The sequence below is a fragment of the Cheilinus undulatus genome, linkage group 6, assembly GCF_018320785.1.
Source record: "Cheilinus undulatus linkage group 6, ASM1832078v1, whole genome shotgun sequence".
In the NCBI taxonomy this organism is placed as follows: Eukaryota; Metazoa; Chordata; class Actinopteri; order Labriformes; family Labridae; genus Cheilinus; species Cheilinus undulatus.
The window spans coordinates 6154979-6171273 of NC_054870.1; the positions used below are offsets into that span (position 1 = coordinate 6154979).

Below are 16295 nucleotides of genomic sequence, written 5' to 3' on the forward strand. Positions count from 1 at the left end.
GGGTGAGCAGGGCTGATTACCCTAGGCCAGGGCTATTCAATTAGCTTGGCATGGGGGCCACTTCCTGAAGAAGCATCCATAAGAAGGGCCTAAGAGACTCTGCATGATGCTGTGTATAAGTATTCATCCCGTCCTAATTTTTTTGGGGAAAAGTTGTCGACCCCTAAACTGGTTGTTCCACCTTCAGTGGCAGCAACAGCAAGCAAGCATTTGTCATAAATGTCAATGAGTCTTTCACATCACTGTGGAAGAATTTTAGCCCACTGAATTGTTTTAATCCAGCCACATTGGAGTGTTTCCCATCATGCTTTGCCTACTGGCTGCGTACTCTTGCACACCAAAATAGTAACAAAAACACAGTCTTTCTGGGTTGACACTTCAAAAAATGTTGATAGTGCGTTAATTTGAGGTAACATTATTTTGTGGCCCATTTTACCAAAAAATCTTCCAGTTCTGGAGAAAAACTGTCCCCATGTGTTGCGCTGTATAGCCTAACTCCCTAACTAAATCCTAAATCCTAACTGGATTTTTAAAGGGCCACTAAAAATGACCATGAGGGCCTGATCTAGCCCCAGGGCCTCCAATTGAATAGCCTGGCCCTAGGCACTGCTTACTCCCCACATTGTCCCCTTACTCTGTCCAAAAAAACATGTGGACATTGTTATTTTTCCAACAGGTTATCCTCTCACGCCCCTAGTAAAGGCATCCAGAGCATGACTAGGGTTGTGTCGATCCTCCACTGATTCCTGCTGGTGAGCTTACTTGCCACATACATGCCTTACTTCAGCCAGCAATTTTTGGTCCAAAAATGCCTAAAAGTTCTGCACAGTGCTGTTTGTTTCTAGGTTTTCATTATTTATTACTATTATCTGATAGTTCATGGTTTGATCCATCCAGGCTGCCAGTAGTGTCAATTTTTTTGCAGCTTTTTAAAATTTAGTCTTTAGGTTAAAATGACTTTTCATTTTAGTCACATTTTAGACATTATGATAGTTTTAGTCCAGTTCCTTACATTTAAGTTTTTACTTTAATTAAGTGACTTAAGAGAAACAGAGGAAAAATGAAATGGACTCTGAATGCCAAACAGTTCGGCACTAACATTCAGTCTTTGAGACAAAAACTTTATTTTTGTCAGAGTCTCTATCACCAAATATCTATGTAAGCTAGTCTTAGCCTAGTCTTCCTCGTGGATTTACAAAATTAGTCAGTTTAAGCCACGAATAAACGCTGGTATACTGTGGTGGTTGCTTCAGGATGTTGTGGATTAAACATGAAATAATCAATGAGGAAAACCTCAGAAAAAGATGCAAAATAAGAAGTTTTTAAAAAGCAGTGCAGTAGTTATTTATCCAAAGTCCCAACTTGCCCACATTTGTTTATTGTAAAGAACACCAGGGGTCTGCTGTGCAAAGAGGGGCTGAGTCAGCCAGAGCTGAGAGAGAAGTAGGGGAGAAGACAGACTTGTAGTTGTTTTTGTTCGTGGCATCATTCGAAACACTCAGGGCTCACAGCGGGGCTCCTTGAGTTTGTGTTGCCCTTGGCAACCCCCTATAACTGATGTATACTTGAGTATATAACTGCTTTTTGAGGCAAGCATGTGTTTTATCTACATATATGTACAGCTGATACACCAACTTTAAACATGCAAATACTGATATTTAATTGTATAAGCTTTTATCTGCTTAAACTGATATCATGCTGATAATATAGTGCATCCCTACAGACTAGACAGGATGTGATGTTGTAATGGAGCCTGAGCAGAGCACTTAAATACGCACTTGTAGTTGCTCTACTCTACTTCTACATGGCTGTGCACAATCTTTAAAATGTGTTCGCATCAGGATTGTCTTTGACCATATCTGTGTTCAAGTAGAGGAATTTTAAAAACAGTGCAGAGATGTTTATTCCTTCTTTTTTTCTTAGTTTTTTTGTTCCAAAGCTGGGAAACAGTTTTGAGCATTGCTGCAACCTAGAATAGCTCAAATACTTCGGTGTGTGATCGCCTGTTCCCCCCTTTCAGACATACATTATGTATGACTGCATGCAGTGAACTGTGACAAATACCTTTACACTCTGATGTCAATGCATTTTCAAAGATTAGATTTCAAACAAGCAGATCTGAAAAATCTCTAAAATGTCTGGTGTTGCTGTCTTGTCTGTTTACATGAATGCTGCTGGTGACCCCTAATGATGTATCAGGAATTTCTTTAACTCTGTTTAAAATATTAGGAAAGGACTGAGTGAGTAAATCACAGTGGCTGCCATGGTCGCTGCCTCTGCTTATCTTTTGCTGGTGAATTTGCAAACTCACCTTGTCCATACCGACCCTGCTGTCTCAGAATGTGTAAATTCACAACAAGGTTGTGAAATGTGAAAGCAGACCAGTGGAAGTGAGGGAAGGGGAAAGAAACCATGCTGGGTTTGGTACGAAACCATGGAGCCTAATGTGAAAAATTACTCCAGCCTTTGACAAGTTTCGTACGCCACTCTTCTTTAGTCACGCTAGCATGGTAGGAGTAGTTGTAGCTGTTTTCCCCATTAAACCTCAGAGATAGACTGATGAGAGAAAGAGGAGGTAAAAAGCAGAATATTATCCTCTGGTAGTTGAGGGGAAACAGCGATCTGGAAAGGCTTAACCTTCCTGGTAATAAAAAGAAAGCTGGTGTTTGAGTGTCTGCCTGAGAAGGCCCATTATCCCAGGAGGAATCTGTTTAATATCTGAGCTCAAAGACTGGGATAATTTAAATAAAGTGTGCCATTATAGAGACGTGCTGGTACACAATGACCACCTTTGTCTGCATGGTGCCGACCACAAACGATGACTCCTGTAGACTTCCGTTCCCGAGCTCCCAGCAGGCGGCAGGCCAGTGTCTAGCCATGGAGGAAGCAGACACAAGTACCACCGCAGGACCCGGTCCCGTCTGTCACCGTGATGAAATACTACTTTTCTCTCTTCTTATCCAGTAATCTCCGTCTTTGAGAGCAGCTTTGATTTTACTCTCCACGTGGGAACGCAGAGAGACAGAGGGATTGGATTTCATGGCGAAGGAGAGTGAATGCCAACTGTAGCACTTCTCTTTCCTTTCACAGCAGACGATGAGCCGCCCAGCTGGAGGAAATATCAGGAGCAGAGAGGAACATGGCAATTAAATTCACCCATCATGCACCTCATTCTATTTTTCTCCATGATTGTTTTAGATAGAGTAGACTACGTGCTGGCAGATCATAACAACCAGTGTGTGGATTCATGGTCTAGAAAGGCATGAGCTAGTCAAAAACACTAAAGAGGGAATGCACAGCTCTCAGTCATGTGACCAGATTGGATACCAGGAAACCACAAAGAGCAAAATATGTTCAAAACATATATTTATGTTTTTGGATTATTTCATTAACCAACCAAATGTAAACATGAAGATGGACCAATCATGTTAGCTCTGCCTGATGTTGCTATGCTGTTCTCCAGGAGACATTTGCTTTGATCTCACTAAGAGAGTCCCAACATTCTATCACACACACACACACACTGTAGCAGTCATGAGAGCCAAAACCATTATAAACTTTAATAGTAATTATAAAAAATGTGCCAAAGATAACTAGAAAGTACATCCAGTCTAAATAGCTGAAGATTTTTTTTGCTTTTAAGAGCCAAAATGAAGTCTATAGGTGGAACTGAGTTGGAGTTATAAGGCATGGAGGTGACTGAGATGTGTGTATGTGATAGAATGTTAGGGCTTTCTTGGTGAGATCACAGTAAATGTCTTGTTTCCTATTGGTTAGTTCATCAAAAAAAATCCATGATCAAAAAGCAAGTGCCGTACATATGCAGAGAAAGTTTCATGTGAATAATCAGCGTGTCAGATTCACAGACAAGAAAAATTAACTCAAATGAGAGGAGAATGGATTGAGCACCAAGACTGGGCAATGCCTGCTGGTGAAGAGCACAGCAACAACAGGAAGAGCTAACATGACTGGTCCATCCTTTACCTGTTTCCTATTGGTTGGTTCATTAAGCAGAAGCGCTCTTCCATCATGTACAGTATACCATCTGTTGTATATTGTGGTTGCTCCCCACAGCAGTGTTAATTTCATCAGCTAAAACTATTGTAAGCGACGTGGGTGTGTGGAAGAATCATTCAGTCCAGTCCAACTTCTAGGTTTTACTCATAACTTTAGTTAAGTCTGAGAACATGGCAATCCACAGTTTACATTCAATCCATTATCGATCTCCTCTTTCCTTTTCCTTTTTCAAAACAGAAAAAAAAACAGAATATGAACTTATTATAACTGTAAACTACACATAAGTGTACACAAAATATCAATGACAATATACTAAACATATGTCTGATAATTATAACATTTAAACTCGTGCTTACTCAGTTATTTCCTCATCATCATTTTCACTGTCTCCCAAATCTTATGTTCACTCTTACACTAAGACTAAAAATGTTTGTCGACAGCCTTTTCTCCATGACAAAAACTAGACTAGGCAACAAAAATAGATCTGTGATGACTAAAACTACAAAAACTAAGTTTAGTTTTCATCAAGATGACTAAAACTAGACTAAAATGTAATGCAGTCTTGTCAGACATTCAGAATCTGTGATATTTCTCCACTGGTGGTAAATCTGTCAAAAAAAACTGCATCTGTAGCTCTTCTGTCCCTCAGCTGTAGAAAGCAGGGATCCCAGGTTTAGCAGGGTGCAGAGAACACACTACCAAGATCTGGTACCGGATTTAGGAAAGGAAATAAATGCTTGGACTAAGAGTAAAGACTTAAATGTGAGGACTTTATATGGACTAAAACTAGACTAAAAAGTTTTTCAGTTTCTGTCGACTAAAGCTAGACTAAAACTAAAAAAGGCAGAAATGATTCAAATGTGACTAAAACTAAAAGACATTTCATCTAAAGCCTTCAGAGAAGTCTAAGATTTGGGCTCTAATAATTGTTGTATGGTTTTGAGCTTTTAGACCCGGTCTCTCCCATTAACTCTCATCCAGGAAGTGCCAGGGCCGGCTTCATTTGGGAAAAGTACCTGGATAGAAGACGGTCTAAGAATATATAAATAAATAAAAATATTTGGTCATATTTACAAAACGTTGCACTTACATGCCTGTATGGCAGTCTGAGCCTGAACTCACCATCTGTGATTAAGTAACATTTCTGTGTTTGGACTGCACATGAAGAGTACTTTAAGTCTCTATGGAAACCCTGACAGGGAGTAGTCATGTGTCCATGTCCGTCCTCTGAAACAGAGCATGATGGGACTATTTGGCTCCAGCACAAACAGAATGAACTCCAGTGATGGTCCAGCATCACTGGGAGATGATTGCAGTTCATATTTAGTCTGTGAGTGACTGATTGGTTTGAACTTTTCCTTCCCTGTCCTTTCTCTGAAGTGGAGAGGCTGTGGCTGCATGGTTTCAACGAGCAGATTAGCATATCCATAAATCATGGTACAGCATGCCGATGTGACACATCCGTGTGGGCGTGGAGTAAAGTTGTTCAAATAGGAAGCAGGTGGATGAAGGACAAACTTAAGGCCACCACAGGAATGCTGAAAGCTGATTGGAGGAGCCGTAGATCAAAGGAAGATGTTGGTTGGTGTTGTGGGCGGTTGGTTGTCGAGGCGTGTGCATTTAGTCATCAGCACCAGGGCATGATGGGATAATAGACGCCCTGCAATGCTTTTATCTGATCATGACCTTTTGCTGGAGCAGGCGCTCCACCTCCATCCTACAGCTGACCTGCTGTTGAAAACTGAGGCTGTCAGGAATAATCCTACCCCACCCATTTTATTTTGAAAAACATCTTTGTCCACATGTAAAGACAAAAATGCCCTGTTACGTGCTGTAAAGATCAAGACATGTCAGCAGTAGTTCATCCCTCACTGTGGGGGTGAAACAGCAACGATGTGTGGCGTGAACATTTTCTCTCCTTTCCTCTGAAATGACCTTTTCATTTCAAAGTTGACCCACCAACCTAAACCCGGTCTGGACCAACAACAACAATGGGGATTGGATTTGGGTCTTGGGAGAGTTGCATATAGCAGCAGTGACCTCTGACATCATCGTTTAAAGGCAAGGATGCAATTTCTAAAAGGATTGCATCATCTTTGAATGCAAGGATGGAATGTTTTATAAGCTTTAAAGGATGACATTATCTTCAAAGCCAAGAATGGAATGTTTTATAAGCTTTGATGGATAACATGCAAAGTCAAGGATGGAATATTTCATAAGCTTTAAGGATTATATATGTTAAGGCAAGGATGGAAAGTTTAAGAAGCTTTCAGGATGACACCATCTTCAAAGCCAAAGATGGAATATTTTACCACCATTAAAAGATGACATATGCAAAAGCAAGGATGGAATAATTTAAAAGCTTTTAGGATGACACTATCTTCAAAGGCAAGGGTGAAATGTTTTTTAGCTTTAAAGGATGACACATGCAAAGACAAGGATGGAATTTTTTAAAGTCTTTAAGGGATGACATATTGACAGGCAGGGATGGAATGTTTTTTTTTTTAAGCTTCTAAGGGATGACATTTTGAAAGGCAAGGATGGAATATCTGTAAGCTTTAAAGGATGACATCATCTTCAAAGCCAAGGATGGGTTGTTTTATAAGCCTTAACAGATAAATTAATCTTTTGAAGGCAAGGATGGGACATTTCATAAGCTTTAAAAGATGACATCAAAGGCAGAGACAGTATATTGGTAAAGCTTGGAATCTTAGGGTCTTTTTCCCTTCATTTTGGCCAAATTCTTATAATTGTCAACTTTAAGAAAAGTTGGAGAACTAGTTAGGAGTGAGATTCCTTTGAGAATCTGCACATTTTATCAGTAAATGCCAGCACACAATATGTTGGGATTCAGCCTTAGTCTGTCTTTTCAAAAATGTTCCTCTAAGTTCTAAGTTATTGGTTATGAAGTAATTTCTTGTGATTGATCTACATTTTTACTTTTTACTCTGTTTTTAAGAAGTTTGATCCCAGAATGCTCGTACACAGATCCCACATCCGTTGGTCACGAGTTGTTCTCTGTGTGCCACCATCTCCGGGATCAGGATTGTAGGGACTCTGTGAAGCACTGATGTCTGTGCGTGTGTGGTCACAGCTGTGATAGTGCATCATCTCTAAAGCTTCTACTCATTAATTTCAATGATGAGCAACAACACAGATGACTGAATGACTCAAGCATGTTTCCTTTCTATTTATAACAGCCAATTTCAGAGGCTTGTCCGTGCTGTGGCAGGCACTGACAGAAGTTAATCACTAACAGTTTTAATCCTAGTTTATTTTTAAATGAACATCGGCCCTAAATCTAAATCTGCCCCCCCATATCCACCCAGGCTGACAGAGACGCTCCCTCTGCAGTACTTTAGCATGTCTGTGATCATTTCTCCTGGTTGTTGTTGTTGTGTGTCTTCATGACAATCCATCAGGTATTCTTAGTGACACATTGTACTTACGCATTGTCCAGGGCCCTGCCTACAATCACATAGGTCTGCATCATATACCCTTTATGCTGGCTACACAAAAGGTGGTTTTTAGGACTGATGTTGGGCCCCAAAAAATTATCAAGGGGGTATGGCCCGTACTTGAGGCTTGTCGTAACTGATTTTTTTTTTTTTTTTTTTAAGATTTATTTTTGGCTTTTTGTGCCTTTATTTGATAGAGGAGGACAGTGGATAGAGTCAGAAACAGGGACAAGAGTCGGGGAGAGACGTGTGGTAAAGGGCCATAGGCCAGATTTGAACCCAGGTCGTCCACGTATGTGGGGTGTGCCTTAAACCACTAGGCCTCCCATTATAACTGATTTTTGTAAAAATGATCTTCATACCAGGGAGTTTACAGAACCCCGAATGTGGTTTTGTCCACTGAGAGGACGCCCTGCTGAATGGAAGACAACCCTGGAAGGCAATTTTTCACTAATTGTTCACTGGAAGGGCAGTACTCAGGGCGACGTAATATATATTTATTATATATCATTATTAAATAGTTGTCATGTATTGCCCACATAGATGGCACTTCAGAGGGTACTTGTTCAAATTTTTTTCCACTCATAGTATTTGTATTCCATGTGCCATACAAGAGGGCACTTTATCTGTGATTTGTCAAACACTAGGGCAACCCCCCGCCCCCATATATCTGATAACTGCATGGTCTGGAATACTTTTATCTGGATCAGACTGGTTGTGTAGATGCAGGATGTGCTGACCTGGTGTGCTGTATTATGCTAGTAAACATGAAGCATAGCTTTATTTATGCCCGTCCAGCTTCACCAGAGTGATGGGCATTGGAGCTTTTTGAAAAGCCAGATCATTTTCTCAGCTCAGTGATTAGAGTTGGTCTTTCAGCTTCTTTTGCTTGGTACCATTTTGCATGTATTTCTCTATAAAACAAAGGAAAAATAGGAAAACAAAAGGAAAGAAAAATTAGGAGCTGGCTCTTAAATGGGAGAAGGCTCCCACTTTTCACAAAAAGATCCAACTCTTAAAACTGGCTTATCTCTGAATATGGTGTCACAACTCCCTCACAACTCCCTCATAACTTGCTTGAAAAGAGAAATACAAAATTCGTGGCCCAGGAAGATCTCCTTAAATTAAGAATCAAAAGAGAAAACAATGAATGGACAATTGTGCCCCCCCCACACACACATACACACAAAACAATTAATTTTTATTTTTTTAGAAACTGTTTTTGTTTTCTGTTTTTTTATTCCTAGTTTAAATTAAACTGCCAGGGCAAAGGGTGGAGTTTTTCATCTTCTGTCATCCTGTTTTTAAATAACAACTGGAAAAATTCTTGATTTTGCCTCATTTCAAATTCACAACCTGTTTTCCATAAAATACACTCACCTTAAATGCATGCTTAGAAAACTAAAGTATAGGGAGAACGTTCTAAAAATGTGTCCAAAATGTCTGCTTGCTTGTTGCTTGCTCAAATTTTATGTACAAACCTTGCTTCGCACGTTTGTGAAACTGCTGCTCTCTAATATTTTTCACTTTTTGTGCGTACGAAACTTCCTTAGCTCTTAGACAAAAATGTCTCTCAGCTCTGGGATTTTTGACGAACCAATAAACAGGAAACAGGTAGAGGATCGACCAATCACGTTAGCTCTGCCTGTTGTTGCTGTACTGTTCTCCAGGAAATATTTGCTTTGATCTCACTGAGAGAGTCCCAACATTCTATCACATACACACACAATAAACCTCTAACAGCCAAAATTCATCATCAAACTGTAACAGTCACTTTTAAAAACCTGTCAAGCTGGCAAAAATGGGAATCCAGCTTAAGCAGCTGAATAACTTGTCTACTGTTTAAATCCAAAACTAAATCTGTAGGAGGAACTGAGTTTGCGTTTTAAGATTTTCAAGATGACTGAGATGATGAGTGTGTATGTGATAGAATGTTGGGACACTCTCAAACCATTCTGTCAACCCTCTGCTAGTTTCCCTTTGGTTGGTTCTTCAAAAATCAAAGAGCAGAACTATGTTTTGAAGTGCAGAGAAAGTTTCGTACGAACATTTGGAGGCTTGAGGTTAAAAATCAGTTGAAACAGTCCTCATTTTTGGTTTCTCATGTTTTTAATTGCGTAAGATATGAAGATGTGTCCAGCCATGTGTAATAATGTCACTGCATGAGTAATCACCTTATAGGTCTGGATTTAAGAACATTCTTTTCCTCTCTTCCTTGCTCTTCACCTCTGACCTTTCTGCCATCTTTGACGCCGTAGGGAGATGCAGGTTTTCCCGGCACTCCTGGGTTAAAGGTAATGTCCTTATCTGAAGTGTGTCTGGCATTCATCACATATCTCAGTGAAATCAGGAGGTCATCAATGTTTTTTCCACTGCAAAGGGCAAGGCTGGTGTCCCGGGTACTCCTGGCATCCCTGGCATCCCTGGAAAGAGGGGCTACAGGGTAGGCCCTGAGTGAACCCAGCATCTTGACTAAGTGGTTGTTGCTTCTGTCAGTCACACATCGTCCTTTAGTAGATGGCCATCTGTCGAGTCACAGAGTCACCAGACAAGTGACTTGTTTTTTGTTTGTTTTAGGTCAGTTTTTACAGCCCATGGATTTTTAATTTCTGGAAAGAAATTCAAAATCAAGAATAAGCTTTTTCCCTACTTACTTTTTAAAGATACAAAAACAAAATATGGAAAAACCCTACCTCTTACTTTTTCAGTTGGTTCATATTTAATTGTGAAACAACAACAACAAAAAGTTATCAAGGGAAAAAATTAAGAAAATTTTGTTTTTTATTTTACAGTTTTTTGCGTTCTGATAAGAAAAGGAAACTCAGAGAACAGAATGCTGGTGATGTGGCATTATTTTTCCACAACACCTTCTATAGGCCAAAAATAAAGGAGAAAAAGAATGTAACATCACCAGTGATCTGTATTTGATCTTTCTTTTTATCTGAACACAAAAAAAACTAAAAAGATTTAAAAAGTTAGGTTTTTATTAGGGTTTTTTGTTTGTTTGTTTGTTTTTGTTTATTCCCAATTGAATGTAGACTGCATGAACGAGCCCAGGCGTTTTTTTTTTTTTTCATGTTTTTTTATACCTATTTAAAAGAATAATAGGAAAACAGCTGTTTCTTGATTTTTGATTTATTATGTGAAATTAAAAATCAGTTGTGTCATCATTGTGTGTTGCTGCTGTTCTTTACCTGGTACTTGTTTATACAGACTGGTGTAATTTAAACAGAGATGGCTAAATCTAATATCACTCTCTACAACCTTTAACTGCCACTGTCATTTCTAACATCCAGATTTTATTCCTCCTCTGATTCGTTGTGAATCAAACGGCACTTACACATTGCAAGTCCAGCGGGGATATTTATGCCCCTGTTTACATCTCATCAGGTTTTAACACAGAGCTGGAATGATGGGGTCAGGTTGTTCCTCCCGGATTGCAATGTGTAACGCCGAAACCGACAGTGTTGTGCCGTTTGTGTTTGTGAAGCTACATCTGTGTGTTTACTTGACATACCTGTGAGTTAACCTTGCAAAGCTGATGGATACGCCTGTTTCCTGGTTTCTCACTGGCAAATCCATCTTGCAAAGCTCCCGTCTGAACCGTATGGGCCGGGTTAGAAAGTGACAGGACCAATCAGCGACGAGGGGCAGTACTTTCAGGTGCCGCAGAGTAAACATAACAAGCTTGACATAAACAAGCAGCAGCAAGACCTGGTGCAGTTATGGAGGAAGAGATTAGTGTGGATGCTGCTAAAGCGCCAGTTTTATCAGAATTTGACAACATTTCTCCGTTAAAAGAAGAACAAAGAACAGCAGTGAGTTGTTTTCTTTTCAAAAACAACAAAAGTTGTGTACTTACATGTCTATAGTCGCCATGTTTCGCGTTATTCCTCAGTAGCTGCACAGCCCCATAGCAGCTACGTCACGTGTTTTGTTGTTCTTATTGGCCCGTAGAGATGTGATAGACAGAATGTTCATCCAATCACACTCCCAATTTTTTTAAATTCTCTGCCTTTTCTCAAACGTTTCCTATTGAAGCTTTCCCAGATGGATGTGTGAAACAAATCCATCTGGCATGTCAGGTTACCTGTGAGTGTGTTCACACCTGAATCACTTGGAGAAGTTCCCGGACCTTTTTCAGGCTGGTTGAACCAGGGGAATTTGTCCTTCTCATCACTAGAACTTACATTTTTAGAGAGCTGCTCTCTACTTTTAAAGAGTCATCGTGTTAAGTAGTGACCTTTGACCTCTTTGCCGTGATGATGTACAACAGATGTGAAACACAAAAAATGCAGCTATGTTATCAATTTTTATCAAACTAGCACATTTATGATGTCATTTGCCAATTTTTGAGTAAAACAAAAATTTCAGGAGATAAATGAAAGGGGAATAAATTCAAAACTTTCAAGTTTAAAAAGTTGTAAGTGAAAAGTTTAAATTTACAAGTTAAAAAAAGTAATAAATGTTTAGTTTAAAACGTAATGTTATGGGGGGAAAAAATCTAAATTTTAAAAAGTTGTACATTTTTGTGTTTGAAAAGTCATATGGAGATTTTTTTTTTTTTTTTTTCAAGTTTTAAAAGCCTTAAATTTATTAGACAGAAACCCTTTTTAAAAAATTAGGTCGTTAATGTAGGTGTCCAGAAAGTCAGGAATTTACAGAGTAAAAAAATAATTCAAGTTTAAAACTTCACAAATTTATCTGGAAACACTTCAAACTTTCAAGTTTAAAAGTCATAAATATACAAGTTGATAAAGTCAAAATTTTTGAGTTTAAACATTTTTTAAGAAAAAAAACATTTTTTAGATAATTTACTTAAAAACAGTTGATTATTTGGAAGAAAATCAAAGCAGATGAAGCTGTTTGCGTTGCTTTAGTGACAGAACTGAGAGCCTTATCAGGTTTTTATAGCTTTACTTGGTCTTTGAGTGAAATGGATTTATGTGGGAAAGAAGTCACACCTGGACATCTGCAAATAAAGAAAACTGACAGAGAAGAATGGCTGCTAGACAACATGTCCATGACTTAACAGCATTTAATGTCCAACCGTCGCTCCATATTCATCAGTCAAGCCTGTTTGTACTGTTTCTGGTCATATAGGAATGTTAAGACTGGATTGTTTTTGTCCACAGGGAGAAAAAGGAGAACCGAGCCTTACAGCACAGGGAATAAAAGGAGAACCAGGCTCACCAGGACTGCCAGGCCCCGTGGGACTAAAGGTACAAAGATTCATTAGGGAAAAGACAACCGCACAGTTGGCAATATTTACATCAATGTTAGAAAATAACTGAGTAACTGAAGCCCAGAGTTCATCACATGTGAATAAACTCTAAGGGTTAGTTTGTTTGAATAAATCACTGTCTGATTTTCTCTGTACAGGGGGACAAAGGTGACCAGGGAGAAAAGGTAAGAAAGACGGCACAAGAACTTAAAAAAGACAACTTCCTGTTTCCCAACCAAAGCTGGGAATGTTTGTGGTTTACATGTTATTCCTTCATTCACCTCCAGGGGGATGTGGGTCCTGAGGGAGCAGCTGGACCAAGAGTAAGTCATGACATAAAAGCTCCTAGAAAAAATGAACTGACATGATAATTATGAGGCTTATAAATGTTCTTTTTTGTCCTAACAGGGTCCTCCAGGGCCAACGGGGGAACCAGGCAGGGCTGAGATCCAGAACAATGAAAATGTGAGTCACGCTGAGGGAGTTTTTTAATAGGTAGGAAAAATCAAATAAAGGGTAATGCTGACATGTCCTGTTCTTTTACAGGATATACGGAACATACCGCTGATGGTAAGGTCTCTGCAGAGTTACTACGACATGAACTTTAGTACACTCTAGGTATTCTCCAAAATAATCAGATCCCTTCTTCTTATAGGGCCCACCTGGATTACCTGGACCTCCAGGGCCTCCTGGAATCCCTGGTACTAAGGTAGGAAATGTTAGAAATGAAGTTTAGTGTTAGTTTGTACAGGACACAGAAGTCATACAATCAGCTGTGGTCAGCTGATTGATTATTGGCTGTTGGGTTCAGCTCTCTGTGGATATTTTCCCACATGTAGCCTGCTGCTCTCTCACCGCCCCTTTCTGATTCTAACCTCTGACCTTCTCTATAAGAGAGACACAAAAGCCCCAAAATTAACCTTTAAACAGTATGGTCTTTCAGCTTTTCTTTTTCACACAGGGCCAGACAGGTTTGGATTTTTTCCCCTTAATAAATGAAGTCATCATCTAGAAACTGCATTTTCTATTTACTTTGGTTATCTTTGTGAGATATTAGAATTGGTTTGATGATCCCAAACATTTAAGTGTGATAAATTTGCAAAAAAATCAGGAACCAGAAAGGGGGCAAATACTTTTACACGGCACTGTAACTTTAAGTCACAAGTAACAATAAATTTCATATAAATAAGAACAGTTTTTATTAATAGTTTTTTATTAGTGATGCACGCTAATTTTTTTTTAACCAATACGATAACCGATAATTTCTGACTCCTGATTGCTGATGACCGATAAGAACCAATCTTCTTTCAATTGTTGATTTAAAGAAAAAAAAAGTTTATTTTATGTACTATGCATATCTGGGGATATGAAGGGGTTAATATGTAGTGAGCAAAGATATTTACAACTAATTCTAACTGAGAACAGAAATCTCCAGCAACACTTGTAGTTTAAAGAACATCTTCATTAGACCAACGCGTCTCGGCATGTAGCCTTCATCAGGGTCATCAAGAACCACATTGTGAGCAACATTTAAATAGGGTAGTGTGAAAAAAAAAATTCAAAATGGTACTAAATTACATAAATTTAACCAATCAGAAACAGCCACATGTATACCAGCCAATGGGGTAACAGCACCAATGGGTTGGTTAGGTGATCATATGGTTTATGACAATTAGACACTGCAAAGAGACACAAGGAGTGTCTAATGGGAGACAGACACCAAATTTGGGTTGGAACATTACAAGGAAATGACCACTGGGTGGGGTTAAAGTGCATTCTGGGGTCATTTTAAAGTGCTATCTGTTGATGAGGTAAAACATTTTATTAAAACATTTTGTAAAAACAACTAATTCTTACTGACATCTCTCATGTTATAAAAAACAAAGAACTACTCCGACTTTACAAGTTTTTTTTTTCTTTTTTTTTGTTAGATATTTGTGACCAAAGCTGGTAAAAAGTCCTACAAGTCGTCTGAGGTCATTTTTCAGTTTTTTTATACATAATGAAATTGTAGATTCCAAGCTTTCAAATGGTGTATCATACACCTTAATCTGAGCATATTTTACAAAGATATGCTCATTTGAATGTTAACTTCTAGTTCCTGTTTGTTCTGAGAAAAACAGGCTCAAAGTTTCAGGACTTCTCCTACCTTCAGGCAGGCCGGGAGATGGGCGTGAACAATAGAGCCACATTTACATAAAGTCTGCCCAAACCAAGCTTCTGAATCGGACTGGTGACACTCATCAAAATATTCCCATAGGAAATCCAAACTTTTCCCAAGTCTGTTGATAATTCTTGCTGCTTCTTCATCGTCTCTTCTACTTTTCTTCGCTGCAGGGTGCATCTTGAGGCTTGTTGTTAAAGGTGATAACTAGAAACAGCTGTAGTTACGTGCCGAGGGGGGTGGCATTTGATTGAATGCCACCCCAAATGCCAATTTGATTGAACAATGGCAGACTGAGCGGCCAATTATCACCTTGCAGTTCGCTTTCCCCTCCCCTCAATATCCTTGCAGCAACTGCGAGAATAAGGCATTTTAAAACACAAAATGAACACTTTTAAAAATGACATTTGTTTTACTTTTTTCATCGCATGAGTAGTTTAAATGTCGGACTTGCAGAAAATGAGAAAAATGAAAAATGATCATTTTGAAGAAAACAACTTTGTATCCATTTTTCTCAACCACCGGAATGCCAACTTGCAGGAACTTTATCTGGCTTCGGTCACATTTGTGCACAAACCAAACACCAACATACACAAACAACTGACATATATTTTCCTCTTTTCCTTTGAAATAAATTTAAGTATCTTGACAAGAGGTCAAATCTGACGTTTCAGTCAGCTAAACAAGAATTCATCAGACTCATGTCAAATCAGACATGAAACCAAATGGTAACAGGCAATCATGATTAACAAAGGGAGATGTTTGGGGGTCTGGGTTTTTTTGCTAGTCAAAAATAAAGAGAGCGGATGTTTTACATAAAGATTAAAAACATGCACTGACATAGGTTAAAATGTTAAGTGCACCGTGGTCTGTGGCTAAACTTCTGTTGCTAACGTCGATCAGACTGAATGAAACCACATCAAACAGCAGGCAGGGATACGTCTATGAAAGTAGCGGTGGATCAGGAGACTGTCAGACTGATTTTGTCATTATTAGCGTTGCCTTTTGGCTCTGGAATACTTTTCTGCAGTTTCCAATGCCTGCTAATTCAGCACTCTGCCTGGTATTAGCCTTTGGCTTTGTACTAACTAGCGGCTACTGCTGCTTCAGTTTAACGTTGTTAAGATTATAAGAGCTGTTATGTTAAAACTTAATGACTTTTTTCCACTCTTTGGAATTTTTGCATTGCAAATTTTACAAACACTATTGTGTTATCCTCCCCGTAAATACTGAATAACTCCACTGTGTTGTTAGCCTCTTAGCACTGAAGCTGCTTCCTCTTCTTCTCTGGTGCTTAATAGCGGGTCACGTACTGCGGTGCCACCTACTGTTTTGGAATGTGTAGTCTCATGAGAAGGAAAACAAATGCATTTATTATCGGTGGACTTTTGGTTGATTTTTATTATAATAAAAATATTTCAAATATATGCAA

General features: G+C 39.0%; 1 protein-coding gene across 10 annotated transcripts in view; it reads left to right on the forward strand.

Moving 5' to 3' along the window:
* The window catches only part of col13a1 (collagen, type XIII, alpha 1), a 196860-nt gene that overhangs the window by 150604 nt on the left and 29961 nt on the right, over positions 1–16295 (forward strand). For all 10 annotated transcript variants that reach the window (XM_041789686.1, XM_041789694.1, XM_041789688.1 and 7 more), the window contains 6 exons: positions 12611–12697; positions 12858–12884; positions 12987–13022; positions 13108–13164; positions 13246–13269; positions 13355–13408. In XM_041789686.1, the coding sequence (XP_041645620.1) occupies positions 12611–12697; positions 12858–12884; positions 12987–13022; positions 13108–13164; positions 13246–13269; positions 13355–13408 (285 nt within the window). The remainder of the gene's footprint in view (positions 1–12610; positions 12698–12857; positions 12885–12986; positions 13023–13107; positions 13165–13245; positions 13270–13354; positions 13409–16295) is intronic.